Source organism: Hemitrygon akajei, chromosome 8, assembly GCF_048418815.1.
Source record: "Hemitrygon akajei chromosome 8, sHemAka1.3, whole genome shotgun sequence".
Taxonomy (NCBI): Eukaryota; Metazoa; Chordata; class Chondrichthyes; order Myliobatiformes; family Dasyatidae; genus Hemitrygon; species Hemitrygon akajei.
Window position 1 is genome coordinate 152,372,275 of NC_133131.1, and position 15,068 is coordinate 152,387,342.

General features: G+C 37.9%; 1 protein-coding gene across 4 annotated transcripts in view; it reads right to left on the reverse strand.

Moving 5' to 3' along the window:
• The window catches only part of zmynd11 (zinc finger, MYND-type containing 11), a 176,820-nt gene that overhangs the window by 89,886 nt on the left and 71,866 nt on the right, over window positions 1–15,068 (reverse strand). For 3 of the 4 annotated variants that reach the window (XM_073054857.1, XM_073054856.1, XM_073054855.1), the window contains one exon: window positions 3,183–3,342. In XM_073054857.1, coding sequence (XP_072910958.1) covers window positions 3,183–3,342 — 160 coding nt within the window. Of the gene's footprint in view, window positions 1–2,847; window positions 2,873–3,182; window positions 3,343–15,068 lie in introns of those variants that run through there. The other variant, XM_073054858.1, reaches the window with a different exon arrangement.

Genomic DNA, 15,068 nt, shown 5'->3' on the forward strand with positions numbered 1-15,068 from the left:
TGACAAATATCACACATTTTTATCCAGGAAGCAGAAATACTGGAACACATCTCCCACAGGTTCCTGGATACAGCAGGAAAGGGAAATAGCTGATGAAAGCAGCGTATCGGATGTATGCTAATACTAGTGATTATAATAGGCAGCGAACAGAGAATAGGAACCAATTCCTAAACTCTACAGAGCATCAGATAAGCCCCAGCTACAGTATCTCTGGTCCCCCCACTACAGGGAGATATAGCACCACAAGAGAAGCAAAGAAGATTTGCAAGAATGTTTCAGGGATGTAGAATTAGAGATGGCTAAGATAAAGTTGCTTATTTTAAAATAAAGGACACCAAAAGGAAAATTTAACAGATGGATAAAATAATGGGGAACTAGACAAAGTAGTCTTGAGCTTGCTGCCTGGAAGAGTCAGGGTAGAATCCCTCAGCATATGGCTGGGTAAGAATTTGAAGTACCAGAACCAAGAGGGCCACGTTCTAATAAAAATAGCTCAATTTTAACTCTTCCAATGAATCCAAGCTGTAGTTGTAGTGCAAAATTGTAACTATTTCATGAAGCTGGTTCATTATCCCTTGCGGTTAGAGCACAGTCAGATCAATCTCTGTAAAAACTTGGCAAAAATAATGTTCAAAAGGAATAACTTAAAGGGCTAATTGAGCGAGGCTGTCAGCAGGTAAACTGGCATCAGCCATGTGTGAGGCTTTTAAAGACAGGGAAGAGTTTAAGGCCAACATGTTCCTATTGGAGTGAAGGGCAAAGTCGGCAGGAATAGGGAGATTAGGGAACCCTGACTGACTAGCTTCAGTCAGGAAAAAGCACGAGTTATAGACAATTATTTAGGAGTACTGTTGAAGAAATCTGGGGGGAGGGGAGGGCGCAACATGCTGCATGATTGGCTGGGTTGGAAGGTTAGATCACATGGAATCCAGGGCAATCCAGAAAACTCAATACAAAATTGGCTTGGTGGAAGGAGTCTCAAGTAGTAATGGAGGGTTCTTTTTTTCCAGATAGGAGTCTTGTGACAAGTGGTATGTCACAGGGTTGAGAATTAGATAAGAATATAGGTGACATAATTATCAGTTTGCTGAGGCTACCAAAATTGATGGTGCAGTGGACAGTGAAGGCAGCTAAGGTTACAACAGGATCTCGCTCAACTGAGCAAAGGAAGCAGGAAAGTGGAAAATGATGCATTTTGGAAAGTTAAATGAAGGCCGGTCATACACAGTGAATGGCAAGGCCCAGGGGAATACTGTACCTCCTGGTCTCTCTTTTCCACAAGTACATCATTCCTGAAATTGTCAACTGAGTTAGAAGGTGGCATATGGTACACCTGCCTTCATTGCTCAGGGCACTGAATACAGAAGCTGAGCAATCTTGTTGCAATTTTTCAAGATGTTGGCAATGCACTTGCACGCAGCACTGATTGCTATGCTGCAGAAGTAATTTGAATAAGCTAAAAAGGGTGCAAAAATTATTCACAAAGATGCTTCTAGACAAGATTTCATAAGCTTGGACTATTTTCACCGGAGCAACGGAAGCTGAAGGGTAATCGCGCGGAAGTTTACAAAATGATGGTTAATTTATTGTCTTGAGGGTTCCCAAGGGGCAACTTATCCTCCTCCAGAGGGTGATAGCTCTACAGCATGAGCTGCCAGAGGAAGTGGCAGAAACTAGTACAATCACAGTGTTTAAAAACACTTGAGGGTACATGGAAAGGCTTAGGCAGATAGGGACCAAACACACACAAATACAAGTAGTTTAGATTAGCTTAGGTAGGTAACCTGGTCGGCCTGAACAAATTGAGTTAAAAGGGCAGTTTCTGTGCTACACTACTCTATGACTCTGAGGACCTCAAAATCCAAGCTTCAACTGAGCAAATATTAAGAGGAAAGAATTTTTTTTAATCTAATACAGTAATTAGTATTCTACAATTTAAAAATTTATTTTGCTACAACGCAAAACACATTAACAGACTAGAACTGCTTAAAAATATTTACGATCAAGTTCATCACCCTTGGCGCAGTCTTATCCTCAAAGCATCTTGCATTCAAGACATTTGCCTACCCTTTGATTCTTGTGAAAGACACTGATTTACATTAATTTTTAAAGCTAGAGTGCTGGAAGAAAGTTAAATTTAAACTTAAAACCATATACTAAGCAGATATTTTTAGCCAGTGCCAGAAACTATGTTAGTAGCTCATATAATTTATAATTATTCGTTTCAAATTTATATCTCAATATTTAACACAATGTTATTTTCAGAAAACACTATGCAAAAGAAAAATTCTACTTGGTTTCACCTTTAATAATTAAACATTTAGTATTGACAGTTAGTCTGAACTGCATCAACTTGGCTTGCAGTTTCTTTAAAGCTCTGTAGCTAAACTTGCTTGGCAGGAGTTACCCATTATGGAAAATTGGTTATCATCAGCTCCCTGTAACTAATGGCAATAAACATGATTATCATGGATTTTATGGTTTTTTCCGTATTATTTTGTTTTAAAGCTGAAAGCCAACAAAACACATTGATATATGACTTGCAATTTTTAGGCTGTAATAGCGCCAAACTACTTATTTGGAAACAAATGAACAGCAGTTACATAATACTGAAAGCTGCAGTATACTACAAGAAATGTTTCTGCAAAAACATATTTTTAAAAAATACCATTAAGGTATTTATAAAGCACAAATTCTTTTATTTGATTAAATAAATTTAGCCCAATTTTCCTAAATCATCATTGATTGCATGATTATAGAAGTATTATAGAAGTTGTCTTGAACACTGAAAACAGCTAGTTTACAAGGATGTGCCTACAGCACTAGTGACCAATCTTGCAGGCTTACTTGGGTTGTAAAATCACATACGACTGCACAGGATGATGCACTTCAGATGACCTAAAGAGAGTAGGCACAGTCTAAGTAAACATTCAGAACAATTTCTCCGTGTTATTGTTTTTGTTCATTTTACATCAGATCATCGTTTCTTAAATCACGTTCCTCCAAGAGGACTGTTAAAAATCATGATTATACTGTAATATAGTGCAGCTTTACTTTCTTTAACATTGATTTTACATCCTTGCAGGCAACTCTGTTCTTTATCTTGATAGATAAATTCTTTTCAGCTTCTATAAAGGCACTCTGAACAGAAGTGGCCAATGCCAGATAATAATAATGCTTACAATCTCATCTCCAGGTAGCCAATATCCTTCCTGTTCGATGCCTGCCTTTGAACCCTTACAGCCCACAGTCAATGTTTCCACAATCAGGCCATCTTTTACTGCGAGACCTAACTGTCGATTGGCGTCCTTTGGATGCATACTGTGAAGGCGAGACATAAACCTATTGGAGAAACCACAAAGACCGCCATAATCAATCACTGTTAAAGTGGAGTGTTGCCCAAAGAGAAAAATTTTAAATTTTAAGTCTTTTAACCAACTTCCCCTCAATTTATTTATTTTTAAATACAGGTGCGCAGACCAACTATTGCTCTGAGAAAGAATTTTTAAAAAATATATACACAGCCTGAAAACTACGGGGACTTTAGTGTTGTCATAGGCATACCATAAATATTTAAAATGAAACTGGAAAAAAAAACTTTTCAGTTTATTAATTGAAGGGTATAATGAAATACAAGAAAATCTTCCACATTTTGTAAACGTTTTCTTGTCTGTTTTTATTTCAGATGCATGGCAGCATTTCGGCTACTGTGCGGCCGCATACCCGTGCAGCTTACAGGGAACAGTGCTCTTAAAGAAATTCAGCTTTTACTCTGTGATTGTAATCTTTCAGTTTTCTGTCTGATTCTTGAAGTCGCAGTGTAGCAAATATATACATGAGCAAACTGCATACCAAAGAAAGATTTCCAGAGCTCTAATTATAGTTTAGTCGATTTGCAAATCTCAATATTAAACAATATAATTAATTGCTTCTATTTTCCCCTCAATGACTGTAATTAGTACTGTTATAATACTGCTGCAACAATTAATCATAGAATCAGTCGCTTGAACTTGGAATACATTTCTCAAGAGTTAGTGGGCTTACATAAAGATGAAAATTTGAACCACCTACAGCAAGACTTCAATTCAGCACCCATGAGACTTTGTGCTAGACTGTTTTAGTGCAGTTGCTTTAAATTGAAAATCTATTAGCAGACATGTTCCAGACTTTAATATTCAAGCACACCACTATTTCATTTAATAATGATAATTTTGAATATTAGTAGAAGTAACATTTAAAATAACTAAATTTACCTGTGAACTGTTGAGTTTAAAGTGAGTGGTAAATATACAAGTGCTCCAGGTCCTGGCCCCAGCTATAACCTACTTACCTTTCTGCATACCCAGCACATACTGGCCCCCAGGTTCTGGCTGCACCCCAGCACAGCCTGGTCCCCGGATCACAGCTGCACATCCTGCTTGCAGTCTGAACCCCTGGTTAACATTCCTGACTAATGATGGAATCAGATGCTGGACCAGGATTATTGGAGCTTCTTGCAATAGCAACAGTAACTGGCATACACTACTTAAATGTGCAGTGTGGTATTTATATAACTGAACATCACTACAGGTGTCCCCGCTTTACTAAAGTTCGCTTTACGCCACTTCACTTTTACGAAAGACTTACATTAGTACCTGTTTTCGCTAGCTGAAAGAAATCCGGAGGATTTTCGCTTTTATGAAAAGAGGCTCCCGCTTTAAACTTGTGATCACCCCGAGAAAGACTACCATGACCATGAAGCCTTGCGTGGGCAGGTGTGTGCGCATGTGTGCACATGCCGATTTTTTTTCCTACAAGTCGATTTTTGGCCAAATCTTCCCGATTCTGGTAAGTGAAACTACACTGTACATACATTATTTCTACTTTATATACACTGTATTTATCATATCATTCCTGATTTTACTATATGTTACTGTTATTTTAGGTTTGTGCGCTACTTGGTAGGTTATTTTTTGGGTCTGGGAATGCTCAAAAAATTTTCCCATATAAAGTAATAGTAACTGTTTCTTCGCTTTACGCCATTTCAGCTTATGAAAGGTTTCATAGGATCGCTCTACTTTTGGATAGTGGGGGAAACCTGTATTACATAAAGTAACCCATTTCAGCTTTTTAAAGCTTATGCAGAATGTTTTTTTTGCTAAAATTTTACTCAGTCTATTTTGAATAAAAAGAACATAGCATGCAGGCCCTCTACATAGACTTAAGCAAAATATTAGCACTGGGGCATTAAAAATACCATTGCATTGATGTAAGCACTCTCAATTCAAGTTTAAGGATTGCCTTCTTACATATCACAGTGATCAATACCAATCTCCACCAATATCACCAAGATTTATTGTGCTTCTTTCAAGGAAGTTAGCCACTGTTTCCTTCTATATGCAAATAACTTCACAAAGTACATCTTTGTCACAAACATACTTTGGGATTCCAGGGTATTACACAATGAAGCTCCTTCTTAATAGCGTGAAGTGAAAGGACTGATGGTACTTCCCTGGGAAGCTTATTAATAGATTATTTGTTGGAAATTTAAGTGAAAGTCAATAGGGTATATTAATATAAAGTCAATATAAAAGTATGTCAATACAAGTATTAACTAAATCAAATAAATAATTTTATCACAGACAGTGGAAAAACTTCTGGTATAGCATTCATACAGATGAATTCATTACAACAATGTGCCTTGTGGCAGCACATTCCCTTAAGACACTCAATCCCTGACATCTTCCACAACTTAATAAGAACCTGGTCCCAAACGCACATTCCCTCTTACTTGCAGCAATCTTTCGCACCCAACTTCCTCTACCTTAAAAATCTGACTTAAAATTAGAGGGGAAAATATTGCCTTAACCACCTTAAATAGGCTGCCCCTCGTTTGAAACATGACCCCTAAAACTAGATTTTTCATGAGAAAATAACCTCTCCATATTCACCATGTGGAGAAGATTCAAGATTGCTTAATGTCATTTCCAGTACATAAGAACAATATAATTGTTACTCCAGATCCAATGAAACACAAAAGAATAATAAAAACTATAAATATAAGATAGCTTATATACATTGATTGTATGTACATAAAGTGGTACAGGAATATCCTCTTCTTTCAACCCAGTCTCCTCCCAATCTTCTAAACTACTGTGGATAAAAGGGTAGTCAGCCCAACTTACTTAATAAGACAATAGGGTTTTAATGAACACTGAACTGCTAAAAAGATGATTAATATTCTACACTGCACTCCAGATGTGTTCTCAACAATGCTCTTTACAAATGAAAGATAACCTTCATAATTTTGTGTATTTAGTTACTCTCAATTTCTATGTTTTTCCAAATTACTTTGATTTCTTGCATATTCATCATTAAAACATGTTAGAATACACACATTCCTCAACATCTCACAGCTCTGCATTGTTTTTAAAATAGCGAGCATCTGCATCTTACACCATCCCTCAACCCTATGGTATTCCTGAACATGAACCCCATGGTATTCCAGAAGGCAATGGTAAGCTGCCATCTTGAACCACTCCAGTCCAAGGTAGAATCAGAATCAGGTTTATTTCTCACAGATTTAAATGACATGAAACTTGTTGTTCTACAGCAGGCATAAAGCAAAAGGCGTAACACAAGTTTTAAAATAAACAGGGCATTCAAAAAAGGAATAATACAGGTAGTTTTCATGGATTGTTCATAAATCTGATGGTAGAGGGGAGAAGTTATTTCTGAATCTTTGGTTGTAAGTTTTCAAGCTCTTGTACCTCCTCCCTGGTAATACCAAAGGTGGCATATCCCAGATGGTGAAGGTCCTCACTGATGGCCACCACCTTTGAAGTACTGCATTTTGAAGAGGTCCTTAGTTGTGCAGTGGGTTGAGCTCATGGAGTTGACCGAGTTTACAATCCTTTACAGCCACTTACAATCCTGTGCACTGGAGTGTACATACCAGGCTAGGAAACGACCAATGAGATCTATAGAAATTTGTAGGTCTTTAGTGACATCACCAATTCACACAGACTGTGGTGACCAATGAAGTCAAGGATCCAGTTACCAAGGGAAGAATGGAGGTCCAAGATTACAAAGCCAAAGATGAATATTGAGAGGATGATAGTGTTGCATGTCAAGCTGTAATTGATAAACAGCAGCTTGACATACGTTTTGCTTTTGTCTAGGTGCTCAGAAACAGAGTGATAAGCCAGTGAGATTAGGTTTGAGTAAACCTATTGTGGCAGTAGGTGAATTGCAGCACATCCAGGGCCTAGCTTGGGCAGGAGTCAATTCTAGTCATGACCGATCTCTCAAAGCATTTTCTTACCCACAGTGCTGTTATGGAGAGGTCCAGGATTCTGGCCCAGCAACAGTAAAGGAACGGCAATATATTTTCAAGTCAGGATGGCATACAACTTTCAGGCCATGATGTTCCTAAGCTCTTGCCACTCTTATCCTCCTAGCTAATAAAGGTCATGGATTTAAGAAGGTGCTGTCTAATGAGTGCATTCTGCATATGGTACAAACTGCTGCTATGGGGCACCAGTAGTTGAACAAATGGTGGAAGGAGTGTCTATCCAGTACATTCTATGTCCTGTATGGTGCTGACATTCTTGAGCATTGTAGACGTGGACAATATTCCATGAGTTCAACTTCACTGCATCAAATTCCTGAATTAAGATTTTAAGATGGTGGACAGACTTTGTAGAGTTTTTAAGTGAATTATTCATTGTAGGATTCCTAGCCTCTGATCTGTCGTTGTAGCCACATTGTGTTTATGGTAGTCAGTTCAGTTTCTGGTGATTGGTAACCTCAAGGATTTAACCAAGTTAATGCCATTTAAGTCATACAGTGATTGCTGGATTTTTCCCTTGTTGGATGTTGTCATCGCCTGGCAACATATTTCTATCAGCCCAGGCCTGGCAGAATTGGGATGTTCACTGCTTTGTTATCTGAGAAGTAATGGATAGGGCTGAACATTCTGCAATCAATAAACATCCCTATTCTTGATCTAATAATTAAAGGTAATCAATGAAAGAGCTGAAGATGGTTGGGTCTTTGACACTACCCAAGAAACTCCTGCAGAGATGACCTGAAGCTGAAATAACTGATCTCCAACTAGAACAACCACCTTCATTAGATTTCAACCCTACTCACCCCATCCCCAAATTCCCATCTTCATCAGTTGAGCTAGGACTCTCTGATATCATACTTAATCCAATACTACCATGATGTCAATGATGACTACTTGCATTTCACATCTGGATTTCATTTCTATTATCCACATTTGGGCTAATAGTGTAACGAGCAGTTGTTAAGCAATTGCCACCTGATAGCAATATAATTCACACATTATATTCCATTTACGAAATCTTAATCCAATTAATCTTGCAACATCCTGTGTGGGTTTCCTCTCATAGTCCAGGGATTAATTTGGTAGGTTAATTTGTCATTGTAAATTGTTCCGTGATTAGGCTAGGATTAAATCGGGAGTTACTGGGCAGCACGGCTTAAAGGGCCAGAAGGGTCTATTCCGCATTGTATCTCAATCAATAAATAAAACCCTACAGTTCTCTGCACAGCTTGCTTTCCTACCCACTTTTACATTTTTACTTTTTCATATTTAAGGAACCATTTTCGGCTGTCTAAATAAAATTAGGGTAAAATGAGAAATTGCCCTTTGAAGAATTGATTGTTATGAAAACAGAAATGATTGCACAAAACTTGAGAACTAGATTACTTAAAGGTAATGGGAAGATATAGAACAAATCATCTGACAATACAAGTAGAATTCATTTTTGAGAATACATACAGAAAGTCAGAATTTGCTGTCTCACTCAAAATAGAGCCATTTTTTGGTCATGGAAAAATAAGGTCACTGATTATGGATACAAGAATATGGGCACAATAAAAGCCAGATCAGAGGGATTACTGTTCAGCTCAATAGGCTCTGAAAGCACTTTTAGCCTCCCAAGGGAAAAAGTACTAAAAGGAAATTGAGAACATATGTGAACTTAGATTCCCAACTCATCACTTCATGACCCTCCACTAATGAAAATGATGGAAACTGCCCAAACACCTGTAGTTATCGCCATTCCAGATTGGCGTATGAATGAAAATGTGGAGAAAACTGGAGGCTGAACTTGCATTTAATACTTATGATATCTGGAGACAGCAGTTCTATTTGAAGAAGTCATTATAGCAATTTCTAAGAAGAACATTGTACAGAAGAACATTGCTGCCAGTCTAAAGTTTTCTAAAGACCAGGTGGATAAGCCAGAAGACTACTGGAAATATGTTCTGTGGACCGATGAATCCAAAATAGAACTTTTTGGCTTAAATGAGAAGTGTTATTTTTGGTGAAAAGCAAACACAGCACAAGAACCTCATCCCATCTGTGAAATATGGTGGTGGCATTGTCGTGGTTTGGGCCTGCTTTGCTGCCTTGGGACCAGGACAACTTGCCATCATTGATGGAACTAAGAATTCTGAACGGTACCAGCAAATTCTACAGGAAATTGTCAGGGCATCAATCCATGAACTGAAGCTCAAGAGAAAGCTGGTCATGCAACAAGACAAACAACCCTAAACATACAAGTCAATTTACCAAAGAATGGTTAAAGCATGAGAAATCTCACATTTTGGAACAAAAGAGTTAAAGTCCTGACCTTAATCCTACATAAGTGTTGTGGAAGGACCTGAAGCAAGCAGTTCATACAAGGATGCCCACCAACATCCCAGAGTTGAAGCAGTTTTGTAAGGAGGAATGGCCTAAAATTCCTGCAAGCCGATGCACAGGACATCAGTTACTGAAACGTTTGGCTGAAGTTATTGCTGTACGATGGAATGATGCAGCTCTATAAAACTCTGGTTAGGCCACACTTGGAGTACTGTGTCCAGTTCTGGTCGCCTCACTATAGGAAGGATGTGGAAGCATTGGAAAGGGTACAGAGGAGATTTACTAGGATGCTGCCTGGTTTAGAGAGTATGGATTATGATCAGAGATTAAGGGAGCTAGGGCTTCAATCTTTGGAGAGAAGGAGGATGAGAGGAGACATGATAGAGGTGTACAAGATATTAAGAGGAACAGACAAGAGTGGACAGCCAGCTCTTCTTCCCCAGGGCACCACTGTTCGGTACAAGAGGACATGGCTTTAAGGTAAGGGGAGGGAAGTTCAAGGGGGATATTAGAGGAAGGTTTTTCACTCAGAGAGTGGTTGGTGCGTGGAATGCACTGGCTGAATCAGTGGTGGAGGCAGATAAATTTCACTAGTGTAAGAGACTACTAGGCAGGTATACGGAGGAATTTAAGGTGGGGGGTTATATGGGAGGCAGGGTTTGAGGGTCAGCACAACATTGTGGGCCGAAGGGCCTGTAATGTGCTGTACTATTCTATGTTCTAAAGGGGTCACACCAGTTACTAAAAGCAAAGGTTCACACACTTTTTCCAACAAATACATGTAATATTGGATCATTTTTCTCAATAAATATGTTTTTGCTATTTAATTGGGATCTCTACTTTTAGGACATGTGAGGATCTGATCACATTTTAGATCAAATTTATGCAGAAATAGAGAAAATACTAAAGTTTCTAGCACCACTGTACATTCTGTTGTCAATTTCCAAAGTCATAATACAGCGATGTTAAAACAACAAGTACAGATAGAGGACCAGAATTTGTCAATATTGTATACAACTCAAAAAAGTTAAATTTTATTGTGAAATAGGAGACAATTCAATACAAGTCATTGATAATACTTGCACAAATATGAGAGGAGAAATGCAGAAATCTAATCCAAAAAAGCATACAACATTGAAGCATCAACTACTCTCGAAACACAAAAGGCATTTAGGAGCCCATGCAGTATTGTGACATACAATAAAATCCATTTAATAATGAGTGAAGCTCACCTAATGTGCACATCGCACTCACTTAAATAGTGTAATTATTAACAAATAATTTTTAAATGTTTATTTGTAAAGAAAAAAAAATGAAAATCATTTCAAAGTGGCAATGCATCATAGATTCCATCAATAACAAATTCAAAACTTCAATAAGTCTCCGGTAATGGTTGTAGGTGCACTGTTCACATTGCCTCATTTGATTGCCTTATCTGTACAATTTTCCAGTTGTTTTGATCACATAAGCAAAAGTTCAAGGACTGCAAAGCATGCAGGCCATGGTGTTTGAAATTCTCAAGCGGGCCATCTTCAACAGAACAGGAAACAGAGTTAATGCTACATGAAAAGGACTAACTGATGGGTGGCTAATAATTAGAGCATCATGTTATCTCTAACTGGGCAGAAAATTCCGAGAATTTGGTTATTTCAGATTTCTGCAGTAAGCCAAGTCTTCCACGGATCAGTGTCATGCACTTTTGCCAATACTAAAAAAAAAATCAATGATGAATACAGCATCATGTCTTTTGGTCTTAAAGACAGCAATGCAATAAATCACAATATATTGCTTCTCACACTTCATCCCATCAATACCTACTCACTCACTGAAATTTCCTTTCATATTTAGCCACTGCTGACCATGCTTACATCACCTTATCAGGCACTATGTCCCAGATCACTGCCACTAGGTGTACCTAGAAGCTATGACCTGGAACATTGCAACTCAAGCACCTTGGGCACAAGGAGGAAAAAAGTATTCTCTTTGTGGATTACCTTATTCTCAGGTCACTGTCATGAGACATCTACCTTTAGTCATCAACACTGAGCTTACAAAGACATCAGGGGGCATTGAATCCAAATCAGCACATTTGGTTTTATTAAAGCCAGTGGCCTACTAAAAACAATTACTTCAAAGAACTGCACGACTCAGGACTGTCTGATGCAAACTCTCTGAAATGTTATAAATTAAATTGTGTTTTTCCCCCCCATGAAGATTCATCACAATACTTCTCCACACTATATTTTATAGGGGCAATGGAAGGTGAAGTTGCTGAAGTAGTCATGATCTCTTTGTGAATGGGTCTCAAAGACAGACACAAGTTTGTTGCAAAGTTTTAAGAATAAGTTTTGCTGCATCAGAATATATACTTATAAATAGAAAAAAAAATGACCTGCTCATCCACAAGTAATTTTCTGCTATAATTTGTACATTATCTTGTCATCTACATTCCTGCTTAGAACACAAGGAACTCAAGAGTGAGAAGTAGGCCATTTGGCACCAAGTCTACTTTATCATTTAGTATCTCAAGCACCATTTTCCAGCATTATCGCCATACCACTTGATTCTCCTCATTTATGATCATATGCCAGTAGTTCGAGAAACAGCCAGAAATGCTAGACGAGATAAATAGAGGATTCAAAGGTATTTAACAGAAAATATGAGAATTAGACACTGACCAATATTGCTCCTTCAACTATTACCAAAAATAACTTGTTTATACACTCAATTGCTTTTTGAAGTGCATTGGTTCAAAAAAAAACATGTGGCAGTTATATACATAACTCCAACTGAATGTGAGCAATAATTCAAAGACTACAGTGCTCTAGGATGTTATCATACATAAAAACAAAGCACAGCATGACAATCTTCTCATTTTACACTAAGTTTCAATAAAGTATTAAAGGCAAGCCATCAAGAATCTGATAACACTGAAGGTTTACATCACCCAGCAATACAGAGTTTGCAACATTTGCTGTGAGTAATGGAATGATTTAATTTATAAATCTGAATTACAATAATAAGTTCTTAAGAAACAGGAGCAGGACAATGTCAATTGGACCCTCAAGTCTGCTGTAGCATTTGATAAGATCACAATTGATCCAATCTTGATTTTAACATTCCGCCTCCACTTTTTGTCCATACCCCTCCAACCCCCTGCAGCTTTAAAATGGCTGTCAAATATATAGAATGCAAATTTGGACATTTTTGTAGGAAATACCCAAGACTTAAAATAATGTTAATGTGAGTATATTGGTATTTAAGATACCAGAGTGCCTAGAATGCAATATCATAGTAATTAAAGCAAACACGAGGAAATCTGCAGGTGCTGGAAATTCAAGCAACACACACAAAATGCTGGTGGAACGCAGCAGGTCAGGCAGCATCTATAGGGAGAAGCGCTGTCGACGTTTCGTGCTGAGACCCTTCGTTCAGTTAGTCCTGACGAAGGGTCTCGGCATGAAACGTCGACAGCGCTTCTCCCTATAGATGCTGCCTGACCTGCTGCGTTCCACCAGCATTTTGTGTGTGTTGCTCACAGGAATTAAGAGTTGAATTGCTTTACAAGCTAATGCCATCTTGTGCCTAACAGTTTAACATGGAATTGTTTACATCAGTCTGGCTAGATGACAAGAGTAATGACATACCACACAGGCTCTAGCTTCCTCACAATCTCAAAGATGTGTGGGTTGCTAAGTAAACTGACCACTATACATTGTGCGTTGTGTTGTAGGTGAGTGGTAGAATCTGGGGAGATGATGAGAATACTGGGAAAATAAAATGGGATTACTGATGGTCAGCATGGGCTCAGTGGGCTGACTGGTTTAATTTTATGCTGTATTAATATGATTTTTCAGGTGGGATTTGATAAGTCCCACTAAAAAAAGGCTGTTTTATAAAACTGAGGCCCATAGAATTATGCAGTCAGCAGTAACAGAAATAAGAAATTAGCTTAATGGCAGGAAGCAGAGCAATAGTACTACTACATGTTGACTCAGACTACAGAATCATTGGTATCAGTGTCTGAGTGGCTAGTGCTGCTATTTTGATATATTTTTGATGACTTGGATCTGGATGTGCAGGGTAAAATTTCCAAATTTAGATGACACAGCACGGTAAAGGAAAACTTCAAGCAGACATTGACAAGCTTGCTAAATGGACGACAAATGGCAGATCAAATTTAATAGGACAATTTGCCAAAAGAATGCAAGAAAAAGGCTAACAAATACAGATCTACAGGGCATGCAGGAACAGAGATCCCTACATGTACATGTATTATTCTTTACAAGTGGTGGGGATATTGAAAATGCAGGTTGAATGCAAGATCCTGGGATTCGTGCTGTTATAGGTTATATCACAGACCCTGCAGAATTCACCAGTAAGCTTGTAAATGGAATATTGCAAATAATTCTGATCACAATACTTATGGATGAAAAGATTCTGAAGAGGAAACAGAAAATACTTGCTGAAATGGCTGCAGGAATAACAGAGTCCAGCTTTATGTTTACGCTAATGAAGCTGGGGACGTTCTCTGTGAGGTTGAGAGGATACTTGGTTTTGAATAGATAGATATACAGTTTATCAGCTATTCCACATCAGTAGAAGGCCCAAAGACCAGGGGCACAGATTAAAAACTAATCCTGCTAGAGAAACAAGAGATACAAGGAAAACATTAATTCTGTTTCCAGCATTCTTGCATATAAATTCAAAACAGGTTGTAAAGGGGAACTGCATACACTTATGAAAAAATAAGGGCTCTGGGAAAATAAGAGGAGTGCTTCAGTAGGAACGGGCACGTATTTGGACCATACTTTGCCTTGGACTCAATAGGTCTATGCTAATATGCTTAAAATTTTCTATTCTGCCATGCACTAAGAGCACAATATTATACTTTAGGAAAAAAATTAACCTGCGTCATAAATGCGCCGATTGCTAAATGTCAGTCTTCCGGAATATTTTATTATTTAATTTATTTGAGGCAATATTACTTCATGTGGTGTGTGTGAGTTGTATGTACCGTGCTGTGCACCTTAGTCCAGAGGAATGTTGTTTCATTTGTCAGTATACATGTACATGGTTGAATGACAATAAAATTGAACTAAAGTCACTGTCAAACATCCAAAGTAGTAATTAACAATTTCCAACACAGGACAAAGTGCATCAAATATAGATAGTAACTAGAGGAAAGTATTAATATTAACACAATTTTTTTGTCAGTAGTGAAAATAAAGAATTGTTTCCACAATTGGGTATCTTACCACAGATTAGAGATAGCATAAAGCAAAAAATAATATGGTACATTGAGATGCTGGTTCCTTCGAGGCACTACTTACCAAACTGTTCTTCTAGTCAAATAAAATGGTATCAGAAGCTGGAAATGGATATTCTAATTGGCATATCAATTGATGCACCT